Here is a 12,730-nt window from a genome sequence, read left to right as displayed (position 1 = left end):
CATCCTTGTCCGCCCGCAGAAAATTCTCCTGCGTGCTGGAAAATCCTTACTCGCAACAAGCCCGCGTAGCTTACCAGGAAAGGTGTGACGGGGCCATAAGATCTCGAAGTTTTGCCAGTGTCACCGCAAACTTCCCGTAGAACTTCTCGCGAAACTTCCCATCCCAACTAGGGATATTTCCCTCTTCCCCGCCAAACTTCTCCATCTTTTGTCAGTGTGGCTGCCAGCAACTGAAACTTTCCGATATTTTTCACTTGACCAATGCGCCATGGTGTTATTTAGTTGCCACAACATGGAGCGCCTCCATCTTTCCAAGCGGGCCCATCGGAAGTCCTTCGGAAGTTTTCGGCGTCACATCGACCAACCACCTGTGGATGTCGTCGATACATTCGTCCTTCAGATCGTCGGGGATACGTCGAAGGTGCCCAACGGCAATTCTGATGTGATCTGTATGCAAAAGAAATGGTCGCTTGTTTCTAGCTCTGATTTCTAAGATAATCTCTATTTCTGGCGTGTATGGGTTCGTTATTGGAAACCAACACGCAACTTAAACAACAAAACAGCAACAAAGGATCAAAAATTGTTCAACAGAAAACCCAATCGAAGTTGTAATGAAATAGCCAAACTATCTATCTTATCTATCATTATTTTGAAGACGATTCCTTTGAAATCTAGTGCAGCAATTTTCCACGTCATTTACTTTCATACTTTCTTCGGTGAGATTGAAACAACAACAACAACAAAACCAACGAACTCTCGTAAATGGCACATTTTGTTCCAGTATTCGAAGGCAAATCTTTTGATAGTAAAACGACGAAAGAATAATGGTACATAGTTTCACATGCACCAGTAGATGTCAACCGACTCGTGAACTCCTTTGAATTGTACCTTTAATTTCAATAGCATTCCATTTGACCCATGTGACGTCAGCAGCTCGAGAGGAAACAACTTTGAAGCCGACTGACCGAAACATTTTCAAAAAATCGTCGGCGCATGGCCAGTCAGTTTGTTCATATTCATAGTCCTGGAGAAAGAAAAAGGAAATGCATACACAAAAGTATATACATAATCACGTTGTATGTTTCTGAGATTCAATAAAAGACGCTCTGAACTTCGTGTCAAACGTACATACAATGTAATGTTGACGAGAATTTTGAATACTATAATACATTTTCCTTTCTCATGCTCAGTGTCATCTGCGTGTACAGAAAGGCTTTAGAACAATTTTGAAGACGGCTGTCTCCTGCATTTCTTTGTAAAAGATTGAGTTCCTAATATTTTTTCACCTGTTATAGCATTGTATAACATACGATAAACGTACTTTTCAGAATCAAGAACACTTGAGAATGAGCAAATAAAAAAAAAACAGTGTGCAGAAATATTTAGTATAAATATACTAAATATTTAGCTCTTGAATTTGTCTCATGCATTCTTAAATTCCTAAATCAAAAGGTGAAATGAAGAAATTCCGTCGATTTTATCACCTTTGCGGCTTACTCCCTATGTCATTAAAAGTTTGAATTGATGGAAAATTCTTATATTCCACCTTCAGTTTTCCCGCTGTGTTTTTGTTTTACAATGGAAAGAGAAATAAAGGAACGGTCACTTATTTCTGTTATTCACTCATATCTCTCATTGCGTTGAATTGATCTTTTGTTGTCATTTCTATCTTGGAGGCCATTTGTCAATTTCTGCAATTTTTTACTTTTGTGCCTCGGAGGACAAAAGGAATGTCTTCACTCATGCATAAGGTTTCCCTTTGTATAAACCTACTGGGTTGACCTTTATGCATGGTATGTGATGCAATGATTTTTTTTTTCGAATTCTTCAATGAAATACTTTAATTGAAAAAAGTGTTTACTTTCTTTTTCTTTGTCGAGTGTATTATTACTAGTATTATCATTATATACAAGTATATATATATATATATATATATATATATATACATAGATCTTTTTTTCAAGGCATTGTGAGCTTGAAAACACATCATACCGTGAGATACGGCCCCCATTTTGGGTGAGCTCTTAACCACGTATCGCCCGTCTCTCCGTATTTACACCTCTTGCTGAGCAGCTGAGATTGGAGGTTAAACCAAAGGAGGAAGCGCCCTCCTGGTTTTAGGCAGCGGAAAACATTCTGTAGAACTCTTTTCTGATCTCCGCACCAGTGAAGCACGCAGAGGCTGATGATCTTGTCGAATTTCTCCTCCCATCCCTGACCAAAGGAATGTGCGTCGGCGACGACAAAGTCGACATTTGAGGCTGCGTATTTCTGGTTGGCCACAGAAATCATACCTGGAGATTGGTCGATTCCTTGGGGATGGGGATGGGGAAGTTATTAAGGACTATAGATGACATTATAATGCGTCAAGTGTATATATAGGTGTTAGTACATTGTAGTTATCTTATGCTAATAGGAAAGTTATGAGGGAAAACAAAAAGTAAGCGTGACGAAAAACAAAACCATACTCAATGCGTGCATAAAGAGATGAACATACACTGAAGATAAGCTATATCATTGTCATCCTGATTGTCAGTATATAACAACTTCTTATTTGTTGTCAAGTAAATTGATAATGCATTGCAGGTAAAGTACAAAGACAAGGGTATCTTAAAAGCGTAAATGACAATGATTTCTGATTTCAAAATAGACCATCGTTGTTCGCAACGTAAGGACCAACAATGTTATTAATCCGCGTACTTGTCAATTATATTTTGAACATTTTTAAACTGTGACAAGATAAAAAAGCTAACGTAAATACTATGGATTCCATTTATCCCCCACCCTTCTTTTAACTGCACCATCAACCATAACGTAACGACCAGGGAATAATCAGAAGTGCAAGAGCTCCGTAAGACAGAGTTAGACTAAATTTCTCCAAAGCCAACGTTCATACCTGTAACGGATTTGACACGTGGTGCGATCTCCCCGCACGCCGTCCCCGGCCCGCATCCAACATCGAGCACCTCGTCATTGGGGCTTAAGTCGAAATCTTTGAACACGATCTTCCTTACATTACTCTGAATACCACCATCTTCGCTTATATGCAGGTAAGCTTGCGCACCGATGACATCCCAAGCGTTCATTGCGATTTGTAAAGGTGTGGACAATCTTCTCTTTTAAAAGTTTATACAAGTTTGAATGCACAGACAAGGTTTGCTGATCAGTTATTGACAGAAGCAAAATGGCGTTCAACGGTACGCAAAGCGGTGGGGCTTCCTTCAACGGTATAATACCTTAAATGCTGACCCACCAACCTCACTACGAGTGATTCATAAAGTGGCGGGGTTGATTTCCACAGTATAGCATCTTTCGTCCTCCTTTCCTTTTCCCCCTTTGTTCTTTCTGCTCTTTCTCAATCTTATTCTCAAAAAGACTTCCTATATGTCCCTCGACTAATTCAAACATAGATTCAATCCCTTACCTAACCCAACCTCAGGGCTGCCAACTCTCACTCATTGAGAGTGAGACTCACTCATTTTGGTCCTTTCTCACTCTAAAACTTTATTTCATTTGCATGCATTTCTATTGATCACACTCACTTTGACTCCTAAATTATAGCATTGGCCTATGGGAGTCTCACTCTCAACTAGTTTTCAATGTTGACAGCCCTGCAATGTACCTATCCTAACCTTGCTTGCTAGCACACGGATGGACGCGGACTGCCGTGGGCAGATTTCACGGTTTTGCATGCCCTTGCCCTTTAGAACTGACCGAAGTCAGCGATGCGGAAGAATTATTCGGCGATTTCTCGTTTCGCATCTTTCGAACAATTTGTTTCACGCTAGATATTTAATATCCCTTTCATATTATAGGCTGAACAGTGGTTGACGTCCGGAGGTCGTCCACTGTTCATCCTATCAGGCCACTTTTGGTATGAAAGGTCAAGAAAGATCCCGAAAAAGACACCCCTACCAGGCATCGGGGTGAACAGTGGATGAACACTGGACGAACAGTGGATGCGTGGCGTTCTAAACTGATTGTCGTTCCAGTATAAAAGGTCTCTGCACCACTGAACTCTACTATTATATTTTGGAACAGGCGCTATGATGCGCGCAGTATACCGACAGTGCATGATGAAAGGCTATACTGAACTCGGCGCAAGATGGCGCAACTTTGAAGTCACTGGAGGGCTCACACGGGTAAATAATTCCCCATAGATACGTGTGTTAAAATTCAAATTTCAAAAAATTCTGCAAAGTAGCTGGAAGAAATGAGGTGTTTCATCTTCACTAACCTGGATAAGTGAGCTATACCTTGTCATCCATCAAATTTCCAAGGCAGGTTCTTCGGCTCAAACTCTGTCCAAGGGTCTGCAAAGCCAGACTATGAGTTCTTTTCACTAAAAAAAACAACAACCTATTTTCCATAAACGCACCCAATGAAATACAGTCCCCTCAAATTCCATGAGAAAAGCTTTCACCTTCCAACTAAAATGCAGTTTGTAGAGGAAATCATACTCAATATCGACAGTTATTCAGTTTTTTTTTTTTTACCAAACTGCATCATTGATTTTTGATCAACTTTTTCTTCATTTATTTTGGTATCTTTGGTACGAATTTGTGAAGGGGTCTGGGATATTCCATTTTATTTACAGGTGTGAGCCCTGAAGAGGCAAAGGGTACGTTCGAGCCACTGAACTAGAAACAGTCTTTCTAGTTCAGTGGTTCGAGCCAAAGAGATTTCACCGCAAGAGGGCGTAGGCCAGAGTGGAGGCGGCCGAGCAAGGGAGCTGCCATTAAGGATTTTTCGATTGTGTGGCAGCGCTTTATATGGATACGGCACTGCTTGACTCTATTGCTCGACTCAATTGATTTTTATGGCGTCTTCATTAAAAGTGAGTATGTGTACGCCAAAGAAACGTCATTATGCTCAAACTATCTTCTAGTCTACACTCAAGTTCCTATTGTTTATTTTACAAATAACAAACAGGTCCGGACTCTGGGAAATAATCTAAATGATATAATATTGCCGTAGAAACTAATATTCATACAACTAAAGACATGGAATTTTTGAAAAATAGAATATTACATTAAAAAAAAAATCTTCTAGTCACTTTCCTATTGATATGATACGGTAAGATATAATATTGACTTGAACGTAGGCTGTGATGAATGCCTGGATCAGTGCGTGCGCTCCCTGTTCAATTTTGCTGGCGCACTAGTGCGAAGAGTGGTTGCACTGGTACCCAACTTTGAGCCTGCAAGTCGGCGAAGGAGGTTGTTCCTTGAGGACACTTATGGCCTTGAGTTGCTCCTTGTAGGTCTACTGCCTATCCAACTTCACTCCAAGGTAGGTTTGTTTGGCATTGTAAGGGAAAGGTGTGTCATCAAGGGCGAAATTGAGCTGTCGAGCAGTCTCCTTGATGTTCGGGTGGAAGACTGTTACTGTTGTCTTGGACATGTTAATCTTAAGTCTCCAGGTCCTGATATACATCTGCCAAGAGGGTGTTCTCTACATTTGACCAGGCTCTGTCTGAGTGAAGAAGGGCAAGGTCATCTGCATAACCATACTGTCGTGGGGTTGTTAAGGGGATGTAACTTTTACATATTTGTGTATGTTGAAGAGCAAGTGAGAGAGTACAGAGCCTTGAAAAACTCCATTCCGCAGCTGGCGTGGTCTGCTGGACTGTCCATCGCTAGTCTTCAAGACGAACCTCCTATTGGCTGAAATATTGCAGATTAACTTCCCCATATGCGATCAGGGATTTTCTTTAATAATTCTAGAGTCAGATCATGGTGATTCACAGTGTCATAAGCTGCAGTGAGTGCGACAAAGATGGCGCCGGTGGCGTTGTGATTCTTCTCAAAACTGTCTTTGACGTCATTGGTCCGCTTGACAATTTGGTTGACTGTACGTACTGCGACCATGGCGGAAACCCGCTTGTTCATGTGGCAAAAGTGGGTCAACCACAAGTTGTACTCGCCAGAAGGAGGCGTTCCAGGAGCTTGTAAGGGACACACAGAAGGGAGATTGATCTGTAGCTCTTGGGGTCGTCAACTGGTTTGTCTGATTTGGGGAGAGCTATACAGCAGCCTTTCGCCGTATCTTAGAGATGACTAATTGGTTGATGAAACAGCAGAAATAGAAATCTGTCAGCCACTTCTGACATTGGACCCCAAGGATTCCGGTGAGATGTAGCGTGACCAGACCCTGTGTCTTTCCACTCCTAAGTAGGGCTATAGCATTAGCTAACTCCTCCTGAGAGAAGGGGGCCGACAACAATCCATCCACCCCCGGATTCTGACATAGGTTGGTGGTCTCCTGCTTCACAGATCGAGTGTGCACCTTGTCACAGTCCTTGAATGGCCCATTGCATATTTCCGTGATGGTGGCGGCTGATAAAGGGCATGCATGTTCTAGGTTTGGTACTGTTTCCAGTGAGGCGTTTGAGAGTCTTCCAAGCAACTCTACTGGAATGAGTTAAGTCTATCCCTTGCACGGTTTCTTCCCAACGTTCCCGACGTTTCCTGTCCAGACAGTTACTCAGTCCTGAGGCTTTGGTGGAAACAATATCTCCAGGTTCAGATCGCAAGAACTGGGTGTAGATAGCATCACATTCTTTGTCTCAGGTGGGGATGTAGCGTCGGCGAAAGCCGCGTGGGATGGAGTTCGTTGCTGCCTTAATGAGTAGATTGCAGAAGTCTGAGTCTATCAGGTTTGACATTTTTTCCCAGTCGGCCTTGCGGAAATGCCAACGCTTGACACTCTTGGTTGTGACTGGTCTGCCTGGGTTTACTTGTACGAGCAGCGATGACCTGTGTTGTGACTCGGGAAAGGGGTCTAAGATTATCCGGTGAGGTGATGGGACCTATACAGGTTGACTCGTGGCTGTTTCTCAAAAAGAAGCTTGTTCATGCACAAGATAGATACACACCAAAGAAAGATCGCAGGAGAGGTGAGAAGAAGAAGCCATGGATGAATGAAAGAAGCCGATATTCGTAACGTTCGGGGCAAGCAGTGTGCCGATGAACGAGTCAAAGTTTGTGACATACATGTTGCAGTAACTGAGCTAGGCTTCGAAGTCAACAACGACACATGATATGCTTTTTCAAGCACTTAAAAGGGGTCTTTTGAGAGTGATTTAAATGTAATAGATTTAGATAAATATTGGCGAGCGAGCGCAGCGAGCGAGCCGAAAATTTTTGTAATTTCGCGTCATCATCACGTTCGGTTCTTATCTTTTTTTTGGATAAATTTTGACGAGCGAGCGCAGCGAGCGAGCCCAAAATTTTTGTATTTCAGCTTACAATACATGATACATGGAATTCTTGTCATTTTTTGCTTATTAAATTTACAATTCTAATCAAGATATAGTGACGGCCTTATAGATAACGATTTATGCCAACAAACTGAGGACTTGAAAAAATACTCCAACTAAGTACGCACGAGTGAGCCGAAATTAATAATTTGTATATTTCCGCGCCATCATCACGTTTTGTTCTTATCTTCTTTTTCTTTTTCTTTTTGATAAAGTTTGGCGAGTGAGCGCAGCGAGCGAGCCGAAAATTTTTGTATTTCAGCTTACAATACATGGAATTCTTGTCATTTTTTGCTCATTAAATCTTACAATATATTCTAATCAAGATATAGTGACGGCCTTATGGATAACGATTTATACCAACAAACTGAGGACTTGAAAAAATACTCCTGCATAGTACGCACGAGTGAGCCGAAATTAATAATTTGTATATTTCCGCGCCATCATCACGTTTTGTTCTTATCTTCTTCATTTTTTTAGAGAGAGAGAAATTTTGGCGAGCGAGCGTAGCGAGCGGGTTTTTGTATTTCAGCTTACGTTCTTGTCAGCTTATTAAATCTTACAATTCTAATCAAGATATAGTGATGGCCTTATAGATAACGATTTATATCAGAGCAGAAATACTCCAAATAAGTACGCACGAGTGAGCCAAAATTTGTATATTTCCGCGCCATCATCACGTTTTGTTCTTATCTTCTTTTTTTGATAAGTTTTGGCGAGCGAGCGCAGCGAGCGAGCCGAAAATTTCGTATTTCAGCAAGATCGAGATGCGATAATGTGGTTCGATGGCGTGTGGCGTGGAGTGGTCGCGTTTACAAGGGTGTTCCAATCTTGTTTGATTTTTTTGCCCCCCCCGTATGTTCGACACCTTTGACGCCCTCGTTTGATCCAGATGCGCCTGTTGGGGTGCGAACCTCGGGTCACCATTGGCCGTGGGAGGGGGACATCCCCCTCCCACACCCTCCCCTCCCCCCTCGCTCGCTCCGCTCGCTCGGGCTCAGTCGCGTTCATGATATTCAGTGAAAAGAATTAATACAAGAAGTGTATTTAAATTATACCATATTATAGGCAAATTGTTCAATGATAATCTACATCAAAATAAACTGCAACCTATGAACAAGTGGGAAACTTGACACGCATAAACAATTAAATTCCACTTGCAACATCAAAATGAATTCTCATTAAATGCATTTATATAGACCTGACTGCGAACTGGTCTGAACTGCAAAAAGTTCTTACCCCGGGAGGGGGGACAACCCCCTCCCACACCCTCCCCTCCCCCCTCGCTCGCTCCGCTCGCTCGGGCTCAGTCGCGTTCATGATATTCAGTGAAAAGAATTAATACAAGAAGTGTATTTTAATTATACCATATTATAGGCAAATTGTTCAATGATAATCTACATCAAAATAAACTGCAACCTTAAACAAGTGGGACTGTTTAACTCGTTAAAACACGCAAAAACATGCATCAAATTGCACCATTTGCAACATCTGCACTCACCGTGGGAGGGGGACACGCCCCTTCCACACCCTCCCCTTCCCCTTCGCTCACTCCACTCGCTCGGGTTCAGTCGCGTTCATGATATTCAGTGAAAAAAATTAATACAGGAAGTGTATTTAGATTATACCATTTTATAGGCAAATCGTTCAATAATAATCTACATAAAAAAATAAACTGCTACCTTAAACAAGTGGGACTGTTTCACGTCGATAAAACGCGCAAAAACATGCATCAAATTGCACCATTTACAACATCAAAATGCAAAAAGTTCTTACCCCGGGAGGGGGGACAACCCCCTCCCACACCCTCCCCTCCCCCCTCGCTCGCTCCGCTCGCTCGGGCTCAGTCGCGTTCATGATATTCAGTGAAAAGAATTAATACAAGAAGTGTATTTTAATTATACCATATTATAGGCAAATTGTTCAATGATAATCTACATCAAAATAAACTGCAACCTTAAACAAGTGGGACTGTTTCAACTCGTTAAAACACGCAAAAACATGCATCAAATTGCACCATTTGCAACATCAAAATGCAAAAAGTTCTCACCGTGGGAGGGGGACACGCCCCTTCCACACCCTCCCCTTCCCCTTCGCTCACTCCACTCGCTCGGGTTCAGTCGCGTTCATGATATTCAGTGAAAAAAATTAATACAGGAAGTGTATTTAGATTATACCATTTTATAGGCAAATCGTTCAATAATAATCTACATAAAAAAATAAACTGCTACCTTAAACAAGTGGGACTGTTTCACGTCGATAAAACGCGCAAAAACATGCATCAAATTGCACCATTTACAACATCAAAATGCAAAAAGTTCTTACCCCGGGAGGGGGGACAACCCCCTCCCACACCCTCCCCCCCCCCCCCCCCCCCTCGCTCGCTCCACTCGCTCGGTCTCGGTCGCTTCGCTCCCTCGCAGACTAACCGCCCCCCCCCCTTAGATGAAAGGCATTGTAAGACCTGTCGTGGGAGAATAGTCAGGCTGTATGGTCACCATCAAACAAGGGGAGCAAAGGAGACTCGCAAGTGTTCGAAGAAGGGCCACTAAAATGATTCCATGCAGGAATTAGACATTTGTGTACTCTAGTCGTCTGCGTCACCTGTCCCTGCCATCTCTCATCAGCTACAGGCAAGAAAGAGGAGAAATGATTGACGTATACAAATTATTGCATGGTCATCATCACAACAAGTTTGACATGTTGAGTCGTGGGAGTGGTGGGAGAACTCATGGTCACTCAATGAGGCTTGGAAAACGGTATGATATATTGGATGTGAAGAGTACTTGTTTTTCTTTTGTTTGTTTTTGATTTGTTTTGTTTTTGTGTTTTGCAAACAGATTGGTCGATATGTGGAATTTTCTTCCTGGAGATGTGGTCTCGGTGTGCTCTGGTAATGCTTTGATAAGAATAAGCTGGACAATCATGGGAAGAATCATGTATTTCTACAAGTAACTATAGGTATATGGTACTTGGCCTCAAGCAGTTTTCCCCTCTCTCTGCCACGTGTAGGCCCTATATCTTTAGAAAAATACATTTTTGAATGAGATTAGCCTAGGATTTATAAATTGGAAGGATCAAGAGCAGCCCAGGATACAATCACGATCGGTGAACAGGCTCTGCTACAACACCGTTCCGGAAAAGTAAAGTAAGTAAAATGGTGGCGGCCGCGTGATCAAGCTGCCAGTTTGGGTCACGCGGACGAGGTGACGGGCGCTTGTCTAAATTGTGCTATTGTAAATCTGTGTATTTTAAAACGTGAATAGCAATAAGCGCAACGACAATGCATAGATTCTGCAGGATTGAGGACCTCTTCAATATTCATCATATATGTCCTGTACTCAAAGTCTAGAGAGCACATTTCCAAACGGAATAGAATGATTTATCAGACGGAAAATGGCTTTCAGTTGGTCTCATGTCACTTGTCTATCAATGGAATCTTTCGGCCATTTGCCCAAGATTTATGATTTCTTTTTTTTTTTTTGTGGCGATAGGCAAATATAGCATCTTCAACACATACGGACCACGCACAAACACGCGAAAGCATATTATGTTTCTCAGGTGCCCCGTTGGAATTTAAAAAGTTAATGACCCCCCCAAAAAATGTAGTCACTGAAAATAAAAGGAAATATCAAGATTTTTTTTTTTGGAATTTTAGCTACCCGATCAGGTCACCAAAACATCAAAATTGTTGAAATTTGGTCCAACAGCTATTTTTTTTTGAATTAGTGGCCCTGGGACATCTCTAATGTCTAACCCTGAATATCCCAGAGGCGTATCCAGGGATTGTGTAAACTAATATTTCTAGTGCTACTTCCGGCTTTCATTTCATTTTTCTTTTTATTTCTTTTGTTTTAAAATAAGGGGGGGGGGGGGTTGCGGCGAATCTCGATCCGCGACTTTATATTATGTCCCTTGTATGTATTGAAATTGTGAATTCGTGCGTGTCCAGTCATTTTGAAAGGTATCACCAATATTTTCTGTCAATTCTGTCCGGAATCTTCATATAAAATACATTCATTATGTAGGTTGAAATGGTTTTAACTATATCATCATGTTTTCACCGATGTTAAACAACAGTAAGTTAATTTCACATCGGTTATTACTACAATACATGTACACGAATGAATTCAGACGACACAGTCAAACATGACAAAAGTATACACGATCAACTCGCTGTTTACAACGACAGCAAGAGCTATCATGCTTAGTTTTATTAGACTAACATTAATAGTTTATTTTCATGAAAATGAATAGAATGACAAGTTACAATGGTAAAGACAATTTTATGTGAAAATGGAATATCTGATTTAGATAATATGGAAAAACTACATACATAACCAACAGGTGATGTTCGTAGTTGCGTTAATCCAAAATGGAATAAGGTTCGTCATTTCGAAGGTTAGTTATTCCGAAAACACAAACATTTTCCTATACCTCGACGTTTGTTAATCCGAAAATGAATCCGAACATTTGTAGCGTTGTTCTGATTGCTCGTTATTCCAAAGGTTCATTATTCCGAAGGCACGTTTACGTAACTTCGGAATTATCGGAAAATGAAATAATATTCCGAAGGTTCAAGAATCGGAAAAATTAAATAAGGTTTGTTAGAAAACCTACAGAAATCCTATAAAATCCTTCATTTACGGGCTAACAAACATTCGAAATATACAACAACTCTTATATGTTACGTATTTTATAGGCACTTCCCATAATCCGTTATGATTCGCGCCACAATGGCACAGGTCTCACAGTGGGCATTCGGTACCTTTTGAATGTTGACCTAATATTGTCGTGAGTTAAAACCTGATATCTTGCGCAAAGACTCTTCTGAATCTGTAATGAAGCAAACATAACACCAGCATGGTTCATTCATGCCTTCATGTAAAACAGCATTGGTGACATTGGCAAATCAGTGATGAATGCACTTGTGTGCGAGTTATTAGAGCAGTATACCTACACAATTTTTCAAGCTCGGATCCAGCAGTGTTTTTCTCTGCATAGACACCTACCCATGCCAGCAACATGCTTCCTGCTTGATTGGTGATTTTATGTGCATATACTCTTTGTCGTGTTTAGACATTCAGATTTTGTCTACACATCCAGAAGGTACATTCACAGTCTGGTTGCTCTATTATTATGTTTTCCACAGTATACATATATTGATATCAGCATGTTCCCTTTGTATACATCTATCAGCCACAGGGTATTCATTCCTAAACAATGTGCATTCCTGCCCTATTCAGATGTATACATGATATGAAACATGTTGCTTGACAAAGGAGTCTGCATTTAACACTGAGCAACCGCACCTTTTGCCGGCCCTCCGTTATTTTTGTCAGTCACTGATGGCTTACTTTTCAAGCAACTCATTTCAACCCTATTCGAGTGCGTTTGTCTGGTGACTGACGAAGATACAGCCGATGGCCGTTATCAAAATTTTCCTACTTTTGTAGATTAATGTAGGCC

At 41.3% G+C, this 12,730-nt stretch overlaps 1 protein-coding gene across 1 annotated transcript; it reads right to left on the bottom strand.

Annotated features, from left to right (window-relative positions):
* Window positions 1–274: 274 nt before the first annotated feature.
* LOC139726033 (juvenile hormone acid O-methyltransferase-like) lies at window positions 275–3,086 on the bottom strand. The gene is made up of 4 exons (XM_071637117.1): window positions 2,897–3,086; window positions 1,993–2,312; window positions 889–1,024; window positions 275–447 (listed from the first exon to the last, which is right to left on the bottom strand). Exons 1-4 carry the CDS (start codon window positions 3,084–3,086, stop codon window positions 275–277), a joined length of 819 nt encoding a protein of 272 aa, XP_071493218.1.
* Between the last annotated feature and the right edge of the window lie 9,644 nt (window positions 3,087–12,730).

Source organism: Diadema antillarum, unplaced genomic scaffold (genome assembly GCF_040938485.1).
Source record: "Diadema antillarum isolate AM-2024a unplaced genomic scaffold, OU_Dant_1.0 scf00000017, whole genome shotgun sequence".
Lineage (NCBI taxonomy): Eukaryota > Metazoa > Echinodermata > Echinoidea > Diadematoida > Diadematidae > Diadema > Diadema antillarum.
Note: the sequence above shows the minus strand (reverse complement) of the source record. Positions and strands in the feature narration are given on the sequence as shown.